Genomic DNA, 21,402 nt, shown 5'->3' with positions numbered 1-21,402 from the left:
GTTTCTCTCATTTCCAGCAGTGTGGGTCAATTTGCTATACCGAACTGGGGTAAAAAGTCTCGGTGAGGGAAAGTTGAGATTCATATACTTGTGTTAGGAACAAAGTTTGAGTTGGGAATGTAGCTAGTGATTGAATATACCTACTTTAGTATGTGAAAGCAGGGTTAGAGCCCAAGCACATGCATGCACACAAGCACACATGTGCACACACGCATTTTCTTCTGAATAGTGTCTTCCATGTCTTAGGGCAGCTGTTTATTTGCTCACTGGTTAATTCTTTCATTCACCTTTCTTTTTTTTTTTTTTTTTTTTTTTTTTTTTTTTTTTTTTTTTTTTTTTTGGTTTTTCGAGACAGGGTTTCTCTGTATAGCCCTGGCTGTCCTGGAACTCACTCTGTAGACCAGGCTGGCCTCGAAATCAGAAATCCACCTGCCTCTGCCTCCCAAGTGCTGGGATTAAAGGCGTGCGCCACCACCGCCCGGCTTTCATTCACCTTTCAAAGGTCAGGTCCCTACATGTTGGGCCAGGCATTGTGTTTGAGACTGGCAGCCTTTATAGCATAGAGCTGAAATCATTTTGAAGATTTCAATGATTCAGTCAAGCCAATTTTAATTTTTAAGCACAAGTTTAGGTTTGTGAGGAGACAATCAGCTGTACTTCTTTTCTCAGGGAACTCTCATTTACACAACAGGAAGTCAGTATGCTGTGGGAGAAGGAACAAGGGACCAAGTGATGGAAATCTTGGGTTTGAGTAACCTATCTGATTTTACATTCCTCTTCTTAAAATGAGTGAACGACTTAAGATTCCTCCTCCCATCTCTAAAATTCTTTCAGTCTATATAGTAACACATTCCATGAAGTTTCCCCTGTGACCAGAATCAGGCTGCTAAAGTTCCTTTTCTGTCCTCTCAATGTTAGACCAAATATGAACAAAAAACAACATTTTGTCAGAGCTAACAAACCGCCTTTCCACAAAATGACCTTTGGAGGTCAGGCTAGCCAATGCAAGTCTAAATCCAAAGGCAATGGTGTGACCGACTTGTGAGCTGGCAGGCTGCCGTTAAAAAGGATGGAAATGGGTGTAGGCAGCCAACATTCTTGGCTGGTACATTTTTAATAAACACAGAAAACAAGAATAGCATTTTCCTCTTGGATCACTTAATTTGGTGCTCATACCATTGGGACATTAGCTGTCAGGATAGCAATGATGATGATACTTGGTATCTTTAGATCAGGATGGATTAACTAGCAAAAATGAGAAGCAGGCTATGATGTCATTTGCAAGGAATTTTCATTGCTCTTTCTTGTCTCTGACAAGAGATAGTTTGAGTCATTACAACAGTATCTCCAACCTCTTTAAGTGGTGGTAAGACTTTTATCTGAAACATAAGCTCTGTTGTGCTTACTATATTGGTATGAACGAACTGAGGAAAGCTGGGGTGACTTCTGGTTGAATGTGTCTTAATTCTTTTCCCAAGACGATTCAATAGGCATTAATACTTTTTTTTTTCTTCAAGAATAAAGGCTTCCATGGCAAACATTTGTTAACTTGTTGAATACTTGAGGTGCAGGCATTTTATACAGATGCCCTTTATACAAAGACAGTGCACCTCATAGCTGCGATGTTTTCTAATCATGGCTATTGTACTAATAATGCAGGAGGTTGCTTGAGGTGTATATTTCTGTCTTTTCTTGTAATATGGGCAACAAGGACATTTGGCTGACAAGGCTGTTTTCTCTTCAGTCCCTGGAGATCCTTGAATAAAGTGCTCTGTGATGGCAAGCTGTAATTAGCTATGTGGGTGGAAATTAGCGTTCTTCAAGTACACCATGTTTAGGGCAGAGGCACCGTGCTTTTTACTACCCGAGGCCACCCTGGTCCTGTGCCACAGCTCTAGGTCACTGCTTTTTGCAGGGTTTCCTTCCAAAAAGCAAACCCGTCTTTGTTGAGCTCTGAAACCAGGAGGCTTTTCATAGTTAAAACAGGTTAAACTGTTCTCCAGACAATTCAGGCTGGACAATTCAAGGATGCCTAGGATATGTTCGCTTGTCATTTGAAAGTGCACACATACTGCCAGCTTTCATAAGTATCTTCAGAGCCACAGCCCACTTTATATGGAACATCAAACTTTTGAATGGATTCCTGCAATATTGGTAGGGCCTCCATTTTGGATGTAATAGGAATCGTGTAGCAGCAAAATCCTCTCTACCCTAGTCTAGTCATCTGTATACTGCACATGCAAGCGGGCTATCTCTCAGTTAAAATTTTTATTAAATCATTGGGTTTGCTGTTTTCATTCTACCCGCCCCCCCCCCCCCACCAACACGTACACAAATTCGGGCTTCTCAGAGGCCCCCTGCACCATCTGACTGTAAACTATTCCCTGCATTAGTATTTTCTATCTACCTTTTCAAGGAGGTGAGCTCCAGACTAGGTGAAAGACAGAACATTTAAAATTATCCGCAGCTCCCATCCCTCCCCGCCCCCGGCCGGGATTCCCTTTCAGCATGACGACAGAAAGGATTCCACGGGCTGCGTCTCTCGCGGCTGCACAGGGTTCCGAGTGCCTCGGGCCACCGCGTTTCCCGACACCGATGCGTTAGCTGTGTGTGTGTGTGTGTGTGTGTGTGTGTGTGCGTGTGTCTGTGTTTGTGCGCGCGTGTGTTTGGGCAGTCAGCCCAGTACCATGCGCATGTCCTTAGGGTCCCCAGGTCCCGCACGCTCCGGGGTCCCAGGGAATCCGGGGGACGACGATGGCCACGTTTTGCGTGTTCGGGACTCTCCTACACCCCGCCTCTCACCGGGGGGGGGGGGGGCGGCGGCGGGGAGTCGCAACGAGGCGGGGGCGCGCAGAGGGGGATGCCGGCCCGCGCGCCGGGTCCTCTCCGCGATCCTGCCCAGCTAGTCACGCCCTCCCCGCGCAGTCCGCTCTTCACCTCAGCCTCCGGGCTGCCGGAGGACCTCGGAAGGAGAGCGAGGTCAAGGGCAGAGCGGGTGCCGAGCCCCCTCCGGCCGCGGGGGACCCGGAGCCCGGTGGGCGGCAACAAAGGGCCGCGGCCGCCGCGCCGCCTCGGCCGCCGCCCCGCAGCCCCCTCGTGCGCACCGCCCCTCGCCCCGGGAGGGAGGGGGAGGGGAGCGGGCGAAGCGGGAGCGGCGGGGGCGGCAGGAGGAGGGCGGCGCCTGCGTGCTCCTCCGCCGCCCCGCCCCCGGCGCCCCGCGGCGAGCCCGGCTCTCCTCCCGCGGCTGCAGCAGCTGCCGGTTCCTCGCGGCCTCGGCGGCGGCGGCGCGCTCGGAGCGGCCTCTGGAGCGGCGGGCGGACGGGCGGACTGACGGGCGCGCGGCCCCGGCGGCTCCCGTCTGAGGCGGCGGACGAGGCTCGGCGGGGAGGAGGTGGCGACGCAGGCGGAGGAGGCGGCGGCCGCCGGGGACCCGCTCGGCGCCTCGGCCCCGCGCCCCCTTCCTCAGCCCCTGGTCGCTCGCGCTCGGCGGGCCGGCGCCTCGCCTCTGCGCGCGGAGATGGTGTAGCCCGGCCGCCGGAGCCGGAGCCGCCTCTGCTCGCGCGTGCCCGCGGCGTCCGCCTCTCCGCCTGAGAAGAGACCCTCCGCTCGGCGGCTCCCGCGCCGGGGAAGCCTCGGCGCCGCCGGCACCATGAGGTGAGGGGCGCGCGGGCCGCCAGCCATTGTGCCGCGGCGCCGCGACCGCTCTGCGCGGACCCGCCTGCCCCGGCCCGCGGCGCCGGCTCGGCTCTGCCGGCTCTTCCCCGCTCCCTTTTGTCCTTTCGGGTTTCTCCTCTCCAGCCGCCCTGCCCAGCCTCTCTGATTTGGGGGAGGGGGCTCCTCCCGTGTTCCCTCAGATGCTCTTCTTTCACCCAGGATTTCCTTTCCTCAGTTCATTATGCTAGCTCCCTCCCTCCCTCCCCCAGCCTGGGCTAACGAAACCCAGGAGATGGGGAGGGGCTGGATAATCGCAGCGAGCTTGTTGCCGAGAAACAGGTATTTTCCGTATATATGCAAAAATTCCCCGCACTTTTAGTACAAAGCTCTAGTGTTTAATTAAAAGGGGCGGGGGGAGGGAGGAAAGTTTGAAAGGTTTGAAATCTCTGCGGGGAATAAAGTGCCTCTGGTAGGGGTAAAAGCAGAGGCGCTGGGAAAGGTGAAATTTCTCGATGGTGGGGGAAGGGAGAGAATTTACTAGGTTTCCAGTGGCGGGGGACAGTGTAAGGCTGGGATAAGTTGTTTGAGGTTTGTAAGCCCGGGCGGGGGAGGGTTTTGTTTGGAAAGCCCTTCTCTCCGGTTCGTAGCAGGCTGTGTTGCATTGCAGCAGAAGCGGCCGCGTTTCCCTTCCTCTGTAATCAATACAATTATTTTTTTTTTTTCAGCCCCAAAGGAAAGACTTGGATGTACCGTGGTGAAATGCTTTTTGATTGATACGGTGAAACATATGGTGTGATGTTTTTCATTTTTGTTTCTCCAGTTGTGTAGGAGAATAGACCATGATGTGGTGTGTCATTCTTTGGAGACCACCCACCACCCACCCCAAGCCTTTCCTAAGCTTGTTTTGTGTCCGTAACCTCCTGCTTTTGGATTGGTGCAAGACTTAGTGAGAAAGGGGACTTCGTAGACTCAAGGCTGATGCATTTTGCGTTATCATCCTTAAAGGCCTCCCTTTTAGGTTAAACAATTGTGGATGAAGTAAATTACTCTATTTCTTCCTCGGGAGATAGTCTTTCAGTTCATTTGGATTTGAATCTCCTTTGTGTTAAAGATTAATGGCCGACAGTTGCCAAGACGTTTATAATGTAATGAAATGAGATTTGAATAATATCTACAAATTCCTTCTCTTTGGCCTGAAAATGTTGTTATTGGAATTTTTCCACCTTATTTTAAGTGAGTTCTGTTTGAAACTTTAGCTTTTATATCCACCCTCGCACCCGCGGCCCCCCCCCCCCCCGGAAAAAAATCAGGGTTGAACACAGTCCCGTTTCACTTTTAAGTATATTTTTTGTCCAGTGTTCACTTAAGCTTACTATGAATTTTTCCGATTCCAAGTGACAGATCTTTATGTTACTGTTAGGTTTTGGCCAAGTGACCCCTTTTCCTGGGTGATTTCACACAACCTATTTCAAATGTTTAAAAAGTAATTATGGCATAGAAATCAAGATTAATCATTGTAAAATACAGGTTGAGAAACTTCAGTTATATTTTTTGCGTATTTTTTTCCTAAGCTACTGGTGGACTTGAAAATTCAGGAACTGTTAAAATACATGACTGTTCTGTCAAGTAATGTTACATACTGTTGACTTGTACTTTAGTGACTTAATGCTATAGGCCTTGCAGAACAAGTTAGTAGCTAATAGTTTTTTTCAGACTTGCAATAGTTTTCTTAAAACATTAAAAGGACAAAATGAGGCAGGTATTTTAACATTCGATCAGAGCTATTTGAAAGCTTATGAACAAAATATATTAAAGTTTGAAATATTTGGTAAAACTTAAATACTTAAACTTAAAACTTAAAACTTAAATGTCTCAGTAAATAATGTCTGGACTTAGAAGTTCTAGTTTCAGTAAAATATAACTTCTGTTTTTAAAGCTGTTTTCTTGCCATATTTCTTATTAGTTACAGAGATAGAGAAATCACACTGAGGTTTTTCCAGTAGTGTAAATATAGAACATCCTCCCCAGGTCTGAGCAGTCTACAGTAATTCTTTGTAGGCTGATTTTGAATAATTTAAGAGCAGAAAAGAGGATCAGCTAGTTTTTCACTTTGAAAGGCTTTGGGTTGTTCATTAGTGAGTGTGTGCAGCTTGGGCATGAGCAGTTACTTAGAGAGCTGTGAGGGTAGGGTGGCTTGGTCTGAGGTAATCTCTGATGCTGTAGGAACCAAAAGTTAGCCTTTTAATGGAATGGGGTCCTCCCCCCATGTTATGTGAAGGATAGTTCTGGTGTTTCACAGGCCACCCAGAATAGGAATATTGAGTAGGAATTTCCATTAAGTTGGTCAGATCTCTGAAGCAATAAGTATCTTAGAGAATTGAGTATTTGTGGTAAGATCTCTTAGATCTTTAATTTTAGGAGCAGTGTGTTTTTGTCACATTGTCCACTCTTACACAAAAGGGAACTGTACATTCCTGAAAGTCTAAAGACAAGCTTCACCCATAAAGTGCTGTGTATAGATTTATTAGATTTTGATTAGAGGTGAACAGTAATAACAAGTAGTTTAGTATTTACAAAGGACAGTGAACGAGTTGAGGGGAGAAAAGCTACAAACCAAAACCCACCAAATTGGTGTCTGTGGTAGCCTGTTGAGTTTTTGGTTCTGTACTGTTTTTTCATTTGTAATGTTTCAAAAGCGTGGAAGAGTCTTTGTGATTGAAAAGTATGTATGGGATTGCATCTTTTTAAAAACTAGTTGATCACTCAAAATTTTATCTCTTTTTAAACAGAACCTATTAATTTTTTTGCAGTTTTTTCCCTTAATATATTTATTTTTAATTTTATGTGCATCAGTGTTTTACTTACATGTATGTATGTGTGAGAGTGTCAGATCTTGGAGTTATAGACAGTTGTGAGCTGCCACGTGGGTGCTGGGAATTGAACCTATATCCTCTGGAAGAGCAATCATTGCTCTGAACTGCTGAGCCATCTCGACAGCCCAGAACCTATTATAATTAAAATAGTTCCCTATAGTCTGATTTCTAGGAAGAGTTCAGAAAATTCTGAATTGATATTTTAGTGCTATATTGTATGATCTTGGCTACTGTAACACTAGATACTCACACTTTTTCATATAAAAAAGGCATAATGTAGTTATGAGGATTTGGCCAAAGTTACTGAGTGACCTTGAGCTAAGCATATAATTTCATGAACACACACACAAAGTATTACATATTATGTATACACATAAATCAGTATATATATGTATAAAGCCATATATAGTTTGCTTACTAGCTTTTGGAGACAGGTCTTGCGTATTCTATGCTGGCCTGAGACTCAATTGTATAACTGAGGATGACCTTAATTCTGATTCTCCCATCTCCACCACCAGAATGCTAGGACTTTGGGCTTGAGATGACATCTGCAGCTTTATGCTGTACTGGGGTATCTACCCAGGGCTTGCTAGACAAACATTCTGCCAACTGAGCACATCTGTGCCCCAATACATCTAGGTGATTCGTTACTATGTTATGAAGATCAAATATAGAAGGTGCTTTTGTGTGCTTCCCTTATTTTGAGATACAAACTTTAGACAAGTTATACAAAACTTTTGGGCAATTTGCTTCACTGTTGACCTTATTTAAGGATGTCAACTACGTTGCATTTTGCTAATGTAGTCCAGTAGGTCATGGCTAACATGCAGATAAGGGCTATGATACATTTCTGCTGATACAGATTGAGGAAAAATGCCATGTATTCATTAGTAATGTTTGCTTGACACATGGGTCCAGAGAATGCTTCCAGGAATGCTACTTATTAAACTTGTTTTATGCCCAGCCTTACTGATTAGGTGAGGAAACTGATTTTCCAGTTTCCTTTCTGTGTATATGTTTAGTCTTTGAAACTGAAACTTTTTATGGTTTTACTACTTTATAGTAATGATAAATTTAAAATACATATGCAGGTACAGTGAAGGGACAGAATTCTGTCTTGTTAATTGAGCATATTGGTAAAAGGTAGTCCTGTTTCAGAGGATTGTAGTGTCATGGCGCATATCCAAGAAAGTATGCAAATGGTAGTTTCCGGTTTCATCGTTCCCCATTTATGCTCTCAGCTGTTGGGTATGTGACTCTTCCACAGACACTTATTTTAGAAGTAGGCGCTACAAATTCAGGGTTTTTGTTTTGTTTTGTTTTGTTTTTTGTTTTTTTGTTTTTTCAGGGCAGAGTGTAACCCTTGCTGTCCTGGAAACTGTTCAGACCAGGCTGGCTTCCAACTCAGAGATCCACCTGCCTCTGCCTCCTGAATGCTAGGATTAAAGGAGTGTACCAAGTTTTTTTTTCTTTTCTTTTGTTTTTTTTGAACGTCAATTTTATAGTTTTTAAGTGAATAAACCTTGAATATATGTGTGGATAAGTAGATACAACTTATTTAACTTTATGTAATATTCAGGGTTTTGGAATAAGCAAAGTAATTAGGCAGGCACTATTTGGACTGTAAAGAAGAAATTGCAGTAGTTGCTTTAATATTTTTATCTTACATACAACTTTAACTCAGCCTTTTAAGATTTTTATTTTTATTTTATATATATGAGTATACTGTAGCTGTCTTCAGTCACACCAGAAGAAGACATCAGTTACAGATGGTTGTGAGCCACCATGTGGTTGCTGGGAATTAAACTCAGGACTTCTGGAAGAGCAGTCAGTGCTCTTAATCGCTGAGCCATCTCTCCAGCCCCTTACATACAACTTTAGAGCAGGAGTGATTGTGTAACTTTCAGAATACCTAGTCTTTTTTGAGAGTAAGGAGGTATTTGGAGAAGGAGTGTCAGTTTTATATAGTTGTGGGGTAGTGAATACTTTATGCCCTTATGTTTTCCACCCCCCAACCCTCTTCTTTGAAATTGGTGGAATTGAGAGATAAAGATTATAGATATCTGAGCTGAGGTACCACACATAAGCTTGAGAACTTTGCTTTATGGAAAAACACAAAGAGCAAAAAGTCTTTTTTGTAAAAGTCTTTTTTTGTAACACCTTAGTAGCCCCAGATTGTGTTTTGTTGTTTTGTTTTAGTTCTAAGGGGTCTGATACTCTACTGTCAAGTCATACCACTAGCCCAAGGTTCTGTATTTTCATATTCGTGCTACCAGTAAAATACTTGGGTAATACTGTCTGTATGCCAATGTGTCAATGCGTTTGCCTTTGACTGGCATTCTTTTAGAATCTTACATACTAACAGTCACAGTCACAGTTTTGGAGTGCCTGTGACATTCTAGAACTGTACTGGGTACAGCTCTGGTAGGATGTATATAGTGTTTTCAGGTACAGCTATTAATAAAGTTACTCAAACAAATCCAGCAGCATCACTACTACAAGAATGGATGTAGAATTTGTGTCTTACACGACACCAAAGCTCAGAAGCAGCCAGAGCCTCAGATTCAGGTTCGTTTATCTCCAGAACTCTTTGGACCATATTTCTTTGACTTCATTGTAAAATACTAAACTAATAGATAGAAGAATAATTCTGTTTTTTTAGTGTCTGATCAGAGACTCAAATTTGAGCAACAGACTTATGAATCTCTTGGTTTAGCTTGTTTCTATACTACTGCTCTCTTCTTTCTCAGAGCTTAAAATACCAGTTTGGTAGTTCATGATGTTCACGACAGCAGAATTTTCTCAAATCTGGAGAGTGGAAGTTTAGGGCCAGTGGGGTTTGGTGAGGGCTCTTTGTTGTCATTTAGAGGATGGGAATAGGGTTAGGAAGGACAGAGATTTTTCTTCTTCCTTAAAAAGCCATCGATCTCATTGTCTTAGAGGTCACTTAACTGTAATTATCTCCTAAAAGCTCTATCTCCAAATGAATTATATTTGGCACACAGAATGGGTTTGATAAGAAACAATAAATTCTCTATTTCTAGGAAAGTCTAACATCTTACAAGTTTATGTTAAGAATTTGAAAAGCCATTTAAAATGTTAAGCTGCTTTAGAGAAGTTGAAAAGTTCCTCAGAAATTCAGGACATCAACAATATAAATGACACACTTATCTATACAGCAGAACATACTTGCATGTTTGTAGAAAAAAGGTAATCTGTAATGCTTGTACTAATCCTAGACAGGCCTTTTAAAATGTAACTACAGAAATAATTACTAAAGAAAAGTATGTTTGGGGGAGGTAATATACCTATGTCATTTAGGATTTTTAGAAATATATTCATATTGGGAAGCTTCCATACCAGAATTTTAACTCAACATACAACTTTCCTAAAGAATCCTTTTGATGTGAAACAGATTGTGTGTGTGTGTGTGTGTGTGTGTGTGTGTGTGTGTGTGTGTGTGTATCTAAGGGTTGAGTAAATGGGTGTAAAAACAGCCTGGTATAAAGAATACAGATTTTGAAATCAACTCTGGATTCAAGTTCTAGATTTGATATTTACTTACTGACTTGTAAGTATCGTAAACTATTTAGATTTGAATTTCTTCTGTAAAGTTGTAATAATTTCTGCCTTGCAGAGTTGTTAGGAAAATTGAATAAGGCTCTGTCTGGCGTAACACTTGGCACACAGAATGGGCTTGATAAGGAAGCATAAGTCCTCCATTTCTTGGAAAGTCTAACATCTTACAAGTTTATGTTAAGAATTTGAAAAGCCATGTGAATCTTAAGCTGCTTTAGAAAACTTTAGAAATTCCTCAGAAATTTAAATTTAGAATTACATGATCCAATAATTTCTCTAGTAGAGACATAGGAGATGAAACATCTTCCTAAAAACTTGCACACAGATGTTCTTACAGCACCATTATTCAAATAAAGAGTGGAAGTACCTGCTTGCCTGTAAGTTGAATGAATGATCAAATGTGGTATACCCTTAAAATGAAATAATATGTAACCATCAAAAACAATGGCGTATTGGTACATTACACTGTGTGGATGAAACATGCTAAGAGATGAAAGCTGGATTCAGAAGGCCACATACTGAATGATGGTTAGTGACCGGCCAGGAGTGAGGGAGGAGTGGGAGTGGAAGCTAGGTAAATGTCTCAATGTGGATGTGCCTTCTTTTTGACACAATGAAATTGTTTAATTAGTGGTACAACTTTGTGTACATATTAAAAGATGAATTTTCTAGTGTCTTGAGTTATAGCTTAACTTCTCATGTGTTAGATTATTATTCATGTTTCTTTGTTTTTACAAAGAGAATCCCATCTGTGCCTTACATACCCCTGACCCTTTTATTACTTTGAATTAACACGGACATCTCCATGTTTTCCTGAAGACAGACTGAGACATAGCACTACACTGTCCTTTTCAGGAGCCAGCTATGCATGTACTTAGATTGAAACCTTGACAGTGGTGCCCTTGAGAAGCCTGAGCAAGTTTTAGAGTCTTATATCACTGCTAACAGTAGTTTCCTTGTTATAAATAAAAATGACAGTCTGGCAAGATGGCTCAGCAGGTCTACAGGTGCCCAGACTGATGACCTAAGTTTGAACCTGGAACCTTCACTGTGGAAGGGAAGAACAACCTCCTTAGGTTGTGCTCTGACTTCTGTTTGTATCTGTAGCACATACCTCATCCCAAAAATAAATAATTTTTTTTTTAACTTCTAAAAACAATAAGAATAACTAAGGCCCAATAAAATGTGATGAAACGTATCTATAGGCTCTTTAGCAAACTGTTTAGTCTGAGGAGTATTTTCCTCGAGTTTGTTTACAGTAATCTCAGATACCAGTGAGAGTTTTGTCTTTTGGGAATAGGAGAGCCATGGTGACATTTTAAATGAACCGAGTACTTTTCCAGTGGTAAAAGGCTGCTGGAGTACCTGACCTTGGTAGTGCTCTGAATTCAAATGACTACCCTTTACTCTTCTGTAGAGGGTCTCTGTTGTCTGTCCTTTTTGGTCTCTGTGTCATATTGTCAGTTTGATAGGGGAGAAACTTTAGGGGAAAAAAAAAAAAAAAAAAGACGCCAGGCAGTGGTGGTGCACACCTTTAATCCCGGCACTTGGGAGGCAGAGGCAGGTGGATTTCTGAGTTCAAGGCCAGCCTGGTCTACAGAGTGAGTTCCAGGACAGCCAGGCTTACACAGAAAAACCCTGTCTAGAAAACCCAAAAAAGAAAAAAAGAAAAGAGAAAAGAAAAGAAAAGACTCTAGAGCGTTAGTAAGAAGAATAGTCTTTAGGTCAAATTGCTCACTTTGCAGTCCAGTGGAGGGCTGGGGCTCACTCTGTGAAGGCTTTGTGTTGGTTTTGCTCTGCAAGCCTGAGATGTCATCTTCCCCCCTTCCATATTTTCACCTCCTGTTATCTACAAGCAAAATTGGTAGCCATTTAACTTTTGTTTTGTTTTATTTCCTTGTTTTTTTTTTTGTTTGTTTGTTTGTTTTGGTTTTGGGTTTTTTTGTTGCTGTTGTTTTGTTTTTGTTTTTCGAGACAGGGTTTCTCTGTATAGCCCTGGCTGTCCTGGGACAGTACTTGGGGGATGGAACAGGAGGCTGAGACCATGGGTTACAGGAGATTCTGTCTCCAATCATAAAAAAATTCCACTGTGAACATCCACATAAGTATGTCTTTGTGTTTATATATGATTATATTTTAGGATAAAGTTCTAGAAATAAAAAAAATCAAGAAACAGTATTTACTTTCCTCTTGTTTGTTTTTCGAGTTAGGGTCTCATACAGCTCAGGCTGGCCTGGAACTCTGAGTTCTTCAGTTTCTGAAGTGCTGGGATTACAGATATGCACAACTCCTATATTCTTTACTGATTCCAGTTGACATCTTAGGCCCTACTCCATTCATTTCATTTGCACCATGCAAATCTGTTAGCTCACCTAGACAACTGTTATTTCCTCATTTCCACTCTTGACTCTCGTTCTCCACTTATCAATCATAATTATCTCAAAGTGGAAACTAGATACCACTACTCTCCTCCTAATGCCTGTAACAGCACTGTAGAATAAAACTCAATAATCAAAATTATTAAAGTCATTTGTGATTTGACTTTGTAGTTCTCTTTCCCAGTACAGGCCTCTGCAAGGGTGCAATGAACATTTGAGAGAATATTAAATGAAGCAATTATTGGACTAAAAGTAATTACCAAGTTTTGATATACACTATATAATAGTATTTTATTTAGAGTTTCAGTTTCCTTATATTATTGCCAGCTCAGCATAATTGGTATTCAGTCTGATAGGTCTGATTGTGTGTGTGTGTGTGTGTGTGTGTGTGTGTGTGTGTGTGTGTGTGTGTGTTTGGTTATTTTTAAGGGCACTGGTCCTTTTTATAGTGTGTGTCGCTTTTGTACCTGTTAACTACTGCTCTCCAACAGATGACCTCAAAATTTAGTGTAAGGTGTATTGGTTTGCTGAGTAGTAAGTCTGGTCTTACTAAGACTGCTAGGTTTTTCATCTACTTAGCTAGTTTCATCTCTGTTGCTGTGTTAAATAGGATGACCAAAACCAATTTATGGGAGGGAAGGATTATTTAAGTTTATAGATTACAGTTCATCAGTGAAGAACTCAGTCAGGAACCTGAAGCAAAAACTGTGGAGAAATGCTGCTTGGTGTCTCACTTGTTCAGGCTTCTTAACTAGCTTTCTTACACAGCCCAAGACCATTTGCACAGGGAATGGTGCCACCCACAGTGGGCTATGCTGTCCCCCCTCAATTAGCAGTCAAGATAATCCTCCACCGTCCAGTTTGACCTAACCTTAGTGGAGTTCTTGGGTGACTAGGCTGTGTCAGGTTGACAGTTAAAGCTAACTAGAAGAGCATATTTCATGGGATATGTCTGTTTACCTGCTTTTCTAGTGCCATTCCATCTCTGAGATCGTAATAACATCCTTAATTCCAGTGTGCATACATATTCAATCTCTCCTTGCAGCTGTTTGCAAGCCTAGAGTCTATCAGTACAGAAGGAGATTACACCAGATTATATGAGATACTACTTGTCAGGACATTAATATAAAATCTGATATGTGTGTCTTCTGAGTTTGTCACCTGGTTTGTTTGTTTGTTTGGGTTTTTTGTTTTTGTTTTTTTTTTAAGGTTTTTCAAGACAGGGTTTCTCTGTGTAGCCCTGGCTGTCCTGGAACTCATTCTGTAGACTAGGCTGGCCTCAGAAATCCGTCTGCCTCTGTGTACCAAGTGCTGTCACCTGTTTTTTAATTTTGTTAGGTTTCAGAAGTTTTTAAGTTTTCTGTCAAATTTATTAGTAGACCATCTTTATAGTTTCTTTGTAATCCTTTCTGTAACCTAAAATTGGATTCATAGTTGCCTATATTTTCTTCTGTTAATTTTTTTTTTTTTTTTTTTTGGTTTTTCGAGACAGGGTTTCTCTGTGTAGTCCTGGCTGTCCTGGAACTCACTCTGTAGACCAGGCTGGCCCGGAACTCAGAAATCCGCCTGCCTCTGCCTCCCAAGTGCTGGGATTAAAGGTGTGCGCCACCACCGCCCGGCTTCTTCTGTTAATTAATTTCATCTGAAATTAATTTTAAAGTGAAAGGTTCATACCAACTATCAACTACCTAATGACTTAGAGCATTCATTGAACAATCCATCCTTTTCTGTAGACTTGAAATACCATATTCATATTGTATACTGAATTTCCACAAATACTTGATTCAGTTTCTGTATTCACTGGTTAACTCTGCCGTTTTGTTTTTGTTGTTCTGCAGTGGCACCGTCTCAGGCATGTGTCAAGCATTTTGTGGTAAACATCTCACTGCTGGGACATTCCAACTTCATAGTACCTTTTAATCAGAGGAAAGAAAGATGCTTTCAGTAGAAAATTTTGATTTGCTTCTCTGTTTCTGTTTTCAAATTAGCTGTAGAATAATTTTGCCAAAACTAGTAAAAATGAAATAACCCTTTGACCCTCAAATCTATTGTGATTTTAATTAGAATTACATGAAACTGGTGGATGAATGTGGTTATGGAAGTGTATTGATGCTTTATAATTCTGTTTTCCATTTCCCCCCTTTATTTAGATTTTATATGTCATGTCTAGAAAGTGTAGCAATATATTTTCTATTTTAAGTTTCACATATTGACGGGCGGTGGTGGCACCCGCCTTTAATCCCCCCACTTGGGAGGCAGAGGCAGGCGGATTTCTGAGTTCGAGGCCAGCCTGGTCTACAGAGTGAGTTCTAGGACAGCCCAGGCTATACAGAGAAACCCTGTCTCAAAAAAAAAAAAAAAAAAAAAAAAAAAAAAAAAAAAGCTTCACATACTATATAAAAAAGTTATTTTTTGAGACAGGCTCCTGCTGTGAAGCACAAGGCTGGTGTGGAACTTACCTGGCCAACTTTTGAGGTTGGCCTCAAATTTGTGACTCGCCCCTACCTGAGCTTCACCAATGCTGGAATTACAGGAGTGTGATTACAAGCCCACATTACTTGTTAATTAATTAGTTAATTAATTTTTTGAGACAGTCTCATAAATAGACTCAGATAAAGCTCAGATTGGCTTTGAAATTGGGCCTTCAGAAGGCCATTCTCCCTTGGCCTTCAGAGTGTTGGAACTATCAGCATGTGTTTTGCTTAATTTTATCTTTTTTTTTTTTAATTTATATTTTAAAGCATACATCTCGTGTTTGGGAAAAAAATTTTCTTTGCTAATTAATTGCAGTGTTAGCATTTATAGTCTTATTTTCTTAGAATTTTAAAAAATACAGTTTGAAAATGTTATGAAGTACTTGCCACCCAGAAACTTCCCCGTGAGAGCTCAGGTGACACTGCTTTAGCAGCTAAAGGCTAGGGACTTTATGTCCCTCTTGTGTGTGAGGAAATGGAGGCTGAGACAGCTAAGTTTTGCTCAAGGCTACTCAACCAGTACACAGTAGAACTGTTATTTTTTCTCTGTCTAGAGCCTTGGTTTTTACAAGTAAGCTCTTTGGTTTCTCTGTAATTGTGAACTTTTACTGATCTGTAATTTGATGTTTGGGTGAATTTTTTTCTTGCTACCTCATCTATAGGGGGTCTTTTTTTTCTTTAAATAATTGATATAAGAACAAGGCCATGTAGAGTGAATTAGCTTAGAACATTTCATAGATAGCAGGGCATAGCACAGATGTAGAGAAATGGCTTTAGTTGGATTTAATCTTGAAAAATGAAACAAAGTTATAAAAGCTTTGATGTAGTTGCGACTATGTTATATTGTTAGGATGCAGGAACAGTGAATCAAGTGTTGGCTGCTTTAATATTTTTACATCATTTTTCTGACAAAATTGCAGAGTATCTTAGCCATAGTTTTCGTGCTACAGTGAGTCTTTAATATGATAAACCCAGTTTTAGCTAAAATGATTAAGACTTTATTAGTTTTCCTAAGGACTTTGTGTTTTTGTTTTGTTTTTCCAGATTATTTTCTTTATCTCATGTAACTGGAAGTCCAGAGCTAGGGTAATTCACTCAGCACACAATGCAGTGCTCACTGACTTCTGAGGACCAGGGTCTTCTGGTCATTTGTGGTGTTCACCTTGTTTTATTTACACGCATGCACGCACGCACGCATGCCTTGTATCGTGTGGGTCATGAGATTTCCACGCCTCACATTCAGAGGGGGCAAGTCATTTCAGATATTTACATTATGATTCATAACTAGCAAAATTACAGTTACGGTGTAGCAACAAAGTAATTTTATGGTTGGGGGTCACTACAACATGAGAAAGGTTGAGAGCCACTGTCTTAAGGTATAATAAGTTAAAGTTGACTGCTGAAGTGATAGGTGAGCGTAAGATTTGGTGACCGTATCTACCGGCTAGGAAGCTGTCGGCTATGCTGGGATGTAGAACTTAACTTACTTTGAGTTCCTGGTGTCTCTATCCTTAGTTTCGGTGTTATCAGTAGCTTTGCATTAATTAGAAAGTTTTCGTCATTTTCAGTACTTCATAGAGGATTGTGTCTTTGGAAGGTCTACTTTTACTGTGTTGTGACTTCCTGGCACGGCTTGCAGTGTAGATGCCTACTGTGATAATGACTGGGCAGAGATGCTATGGTGGAGTCTCTTCAGAGCTGTCCTGCCTTGGAAGGTACAGTAAGACCTTCTATCTGTTTGTCCTCTCACATTTTCACAGATACATTGTTTTGGATTCATTTCTTCCATTGCTCTAATTTCTATCTAGTCTGTCCTGTTACACAGTAGTTAGAAGAACTTCCTGATTCAGATTTTACTAGCTCAGCCCCATTCTTTGCAACCCTCCATGTCTTCTGTTTCTCTTAGAATTAAAAATCCGGTTTTCTTTATCATGACTTAAATCCTACATGATTGTTTTGACTCTGTGATGCCAAAGTTAATAGAGTTGCCCGATAAGATAACCCCCAAAAGGACTTATAAATAAAGATGTACTTAGAAATTACCTGTTCCCTTGTACTTAGCTTAGTGAGGGGTGAGGTATCCATCTGTTTTCAAGAGCTGTAAAGAAAACTACTTGATACCATGAGGATGTTTTACATATTTGTGATTGATATCCTTCTAAGTAGTGGCAGTCACACATGACATTTAAATTTCCTGTAGCACTTACAGCCCCAAGGTATAAGGGCAGTGTTGTTTTCATTTAACAATTTTTGAGTTTTGGAGCTAAGGATTGAGCTTAACCTTGCTTATTGTGTCCTTGGTATTTCTAATTGTCAGATCATAGTTACATTACATTTGTAGAGTGCAGTGGGATGTTTAATACATATAGTGTAGGATGTGAAATGATTAAAGCCAGTCCATAATTGCCCTGCTTGATGTATTTTTGTGATGGTATATTTGAAGTTGACTGTTTTAAAATATATGGTGGTATTGACTCTAGTCAGCCTTCTGTGCAGTAGATCTTAAGCCACTGTAGTTTTGTATTGCTGCAGTAAAGTTCATACTGTTCTGCTTTCAGGGAATTAATTGCCTTTGAACACCATCTTTTAACTTTATATATTCTCCTAGATATGAAGGTTTCTGAAGGTTTTTCACCTTGGGGGGCGGGCAGGGCGTCAAGTTTAACAGAATCACATCTGTGAAGGATAGTAAGATAGCACACTAGGTAAAGGTGATTGCTGCTAAACTTGATGACCGAGGTTCAGCCCCCAGAACACATGTGGTAAAAGAATAACTTACTTGCCAGTCTTACTCTGAAACTTACTGCCTCTGTCTGCTAACCTAGGCCTAGTCCTGGAAGTTTCCATATAATTTTATCTAGGCTTAGAATGTTTTCAGCCTCTGAGATTTACTGCTGAATAAGCTCACCTCTTCTTAGTTCTTTCTGGTCTCCAGCTGGCTGATTCAACTTAGCTGTTCTGGCTCAAACTCCTCTCTAAGATTTAATCTGGCTTCTTTCTGCCTCTGACTGAACTGCTCTGCTTGGCCTCACACTAACTCTGGCAATCTGTTCTACTCTTCTGGCTCCTCGTTCTCTAGCTCATGCTGTCTTCACCTGTGTCTAGCTTGTTCTCTCTTCAACCTGTCTCTGTAAAACTCTCCTGATGAAACTACTTCTTTCTTCTCTCCCTCTGCTCTGTTTCCTTGTATGCTGTCTCTCTTTCTTCTCTATCCTCGTGAGAGTCAGGCATAGTCTATTCTGTCAAATCTTTCTCTGATTTGTCACCTTGTCTGCTACTCAGTTAGACATCACTTTCAAAACATGGGCGCTTCCTTCTACAAACTAACTTTACCTTCATGGTTTGGGATTAAAGGTGTGTACTAAGGGCTGAGCCACACTACAACTAGAAACAGTTTTTTGTTTTATTTTGTTTTTCAGTAAATAACACAGTTATGGGGTTCACAATGTGATCAGATATCTTGCAACAGAATAGAACTGCAAGTAGTCCTCTGACCTCTTCAGATGAGTGTTCTGGTACTTACTGTTGGGCACTCACATACAATTACACATTTTTAAAGTAAGAACATTGTCTTTGAGACATTGACTATCACAGATTTCAGTTTATTTTCTCCATAAATAAGGATTAATAGTTAATTGCCATATTTTTGAGACTTACCATACTAAGCTTAGAAGATTTGTGTATTTAGAATTCTCATATATATGTAGTATGTATGCATGAATGATTGTCTCAAATGTGTAAGGCAGAACAGTAGGCTGGGAACACACAAGAGCTGGTGTTGAGTGCTGGGGTATTGCTCAGTAACAGAATACGTGTTTAGCACATGCAAAATGGGTTTAGTCTCCGCACCAGAGATGGTGTTAGAAAAAGGAAAAAGTTGATTTTGAATCTTGAGTCTGAAATTTGTGGATAGACCTAGCTTGTCAGAAAGTCAGACAGGAGGGGCTGCAGAGATGGCTCAGCGGTTAAGAACGCTGACTGTTCTCCCAGAGGTTCTGAGTTCAATTCCCAGCAACCACATGGTGACTCACAACCATCTGTAATGGGGTCTGGTGCCCTCTTCTGGTGTGTCTGAAGACAGCAATGGTGGTGTACTCATACACATAAAACAAATAACTCTTTAAAACAAAACAAAAGAAAGTCAGACAGGATTCCTGTGTTTTGCATATCTAGGTTCTGGCCTTTGCTTGAATTCCTTGACTTTTAGATGGATACCTTTTTTTTTTTTTACTTTCTGCTTCTTTAGTCATATAACTTGTCTTCTTTATATGCCTCTCTATTAACACAACACTGCCCTATCCCCATTTGTTTGAAGCAGGGTCTCACTATGTATATGTACCCCTTACTTATGCCTACTGATAATGTTTTCCTTTTATAAGAATCCCAGCTTTTTTGAATTAAGGGTCTAACATTGTGTCTCTTCTGCAGGGACCCTGTTTCTAAATAAGTTCTTATTCTGAGATACCTCATCAAGTTCTAGCCTGACTTTCCCACTTGGATATGTATCACAACTTTGATCTCATTCATCTCACAAGATGCCTCAATGACAGATATAGAAGGAAACTTGTTTATGTGTCTAAAAAAATACATGCAGGAATCAGGATAAAGCCACTAGTGCTAATAAATGCAGAGTTGTAGGGTCTGAGATCACACAAAACGCAATTTTGTTTCTGTGAATTAGCAATGAACCGTCCAAAAAAAGAAATTCAGAAAGGCAGTTTCATTTGCAGTAGTATCTAAAAGAATAAAATACCGAGAAGTAAATTTCCCCTTCCTCTTCTGGGGATGGTGCTTAGAGGCACTCGGGATAGTCCAGCGTTTGACATACTGTCCTAGGCTTTCCTACAGTTCAGCCTCTAACAAAACTAGGCTGTCTCGAACCCCTGGCAACAGGATTGTTTACCTTTACACCAAGAAGGTTGAAAAAGCACCTAAATCTGCATGTGGCGTGTGCCCAGGCAGACTGCAAGGGGTTCGTGCTGTGAGAACCAAAGTCCTTATGAGTCTGTCTAAGACAAAGCAGCACGTTCCTGTGTGCCAAGTGTGTCCATGACAGGATCAAGTGGGCTTTCCTTATTGAGGAGCAAGAAATCATTGTGAAAATGTTGAAGGCACAAGCACACAGTTAGAAAGCAAAATAAATATGCAACTTTTTAATAAAAATCAAGACTTGGGAAAAAAAAAGAAGTAAATTTAATTAAGGAATTAAAATATGTATCCTGAAAACATTTTTTTTCTGGAAAAAAATAAAAGATCTAAATAAATGAAAACAGATACTGTCAAAAGGGCAGTGCTACCCCAAATGATATATGTAGATACTATCAAAATCCAATGACATTCTTTGAAAAGAAAAACGCCCATCCAAAATTGTTAGTGGAATTCCAAGGGACCCAAACTAACCTTAAAAAGCAGAAGTAGAAGGTTCGTATGCCCAGTTTCAAAACTACTAAATTGGGCTGGTGAGTTTGCTCAGCTGGTCAAGACACTACCAAAGCTGAACCTGGGCTCAATCCCCAGGACCCATGTGGTAGAGAATTGACAACCTCCTGCAAGCTCTGATATCCACACATGCACCCTGTATATGTACATATGTGTATACACATAAACTGTAGTATTTTTAAAAATCTTACTAAAATGCTATAGTAATAAAACCCTTATAGACTAATGAGTAGACAAGAGTTCAGAAGTAAACTCTCAGTTACTAAATAGGTAAGTCTGTTTTCAACAAAAGTGAAAAGTCTTGAGTGTGTTGACTTGGACCTGTAAATTCCAGTACTGGGGAGGATGAGACAGGAGGTTGCTGCTAGTTTGAGCTACAGAGGGAGCTACAGAGGGAGACTGAGAACACCGCCCCCCCCCCCACACACTTTAAAAAAAAAAAGAAAGAAAAACCAAGAAAGGAAGGAACAGTGATAAGATCATTTATTGTTGATGGTTCTCTTTTATTTATTTATTTATTTGATTTTGAGACAGGGTTTCTCTGTGTAGCCCTGGCTGTCCTGGAACTCACTCTATATCAGGCTGGCCTCGAACTCAGAAATCCGCCTGCCTCTGCCTCCCAAGTGCTGGGATTACAGGTATGTGCCACCTCTGCCCGGTGATTCTCTTCTATTTAACAAATGATGCTGAGAAATTATTCCCAGGTCTTTTGAAAGGTACTCCCATAGTTGTGTATATATACACACATAAACACACACAAACACACATACACACACACACATTTCTGAACTTTGACACTATTATCTGGATTACATGAGAACTCTAAAAATAGAACAAACAAAAATTATTGATACAAGCCTATTAATATGTTAAGAGTTATATGAAAGAAAATGTTTTTGAACTTTAATATTAATGAAATGTAAACAAAATTTTTCCAAAGAATGTGTATTTTATTGTTTAGTGCAAATATTTAAACTTAACTCACTTTCAAATGAACTATTTGAG

At 40.8% G+C, this 21,402-nt stretch overlaps 1 protein-coding gene and 1 pseudogene across 14 annotated transcripts in view; both read left to right on the top strand.

Annotated features, from left to right (window-relative positions):
* The first annotated feature begins 3,378 nt into the window (after window positions 1-3,378).
* Enah (ENAH actin regulator) overlaps window positions 3,379-21,402 on the top strand; it is a 119,798-nt gene continuing 101,774 nt past the window's right edge. For 10 of the 14 annotated variants that reach the window (XM_076914636.1, XM_076914635.1, XM_076914634.1 and 7 more), the window contains exon 1: window positions 3,932-3,993. In XM_076914636.1, the coding sequence (XP_076770751.1) occupies window positions 3,947-3,993 (47 nt within the window). In that variant the 5' untranslated portion in view covers window positions 3,932-3,946. Of the gene's footprint in view, window positions 3,655-3,931; window positions 3,994-8,932; window positions 9,096-16,602; window positions 16,674-21,402 lie in introns of those variants that run through there. The other 4 variants (XM_076914629.1, XM_076914637.1, XM_076914626.1 and 1 more) reach the window with 4 other exon arrangements.
* LOC117721681 (large ribosomal subunit protein eL34 pseudogene) lies at window positions 17,081-20,099 on the top strand (annotated as a pseudogene).

Source organism: Arvicanthis niloticus, chromosome 16, assembly GCF_011762505.2.
Source record: "Arvicanthis niloticus isolate mArvNil1 chromosome 16, mArvNil1.pat.X, whole genome shotgun sequence".
In the NCBI taxonomy this organism is placed as follows: Eukaryota; Metazoa; Chordata; class Mammalia; order Rodentia; family Muridae; genus Arvicanthis; species Arvicanthis niloticus.
The sequence above is the reverse complement of the archived record's forward strand: the minus strand, read 5'-3'. Positions and strand labels throughout refer to the sequence as shown.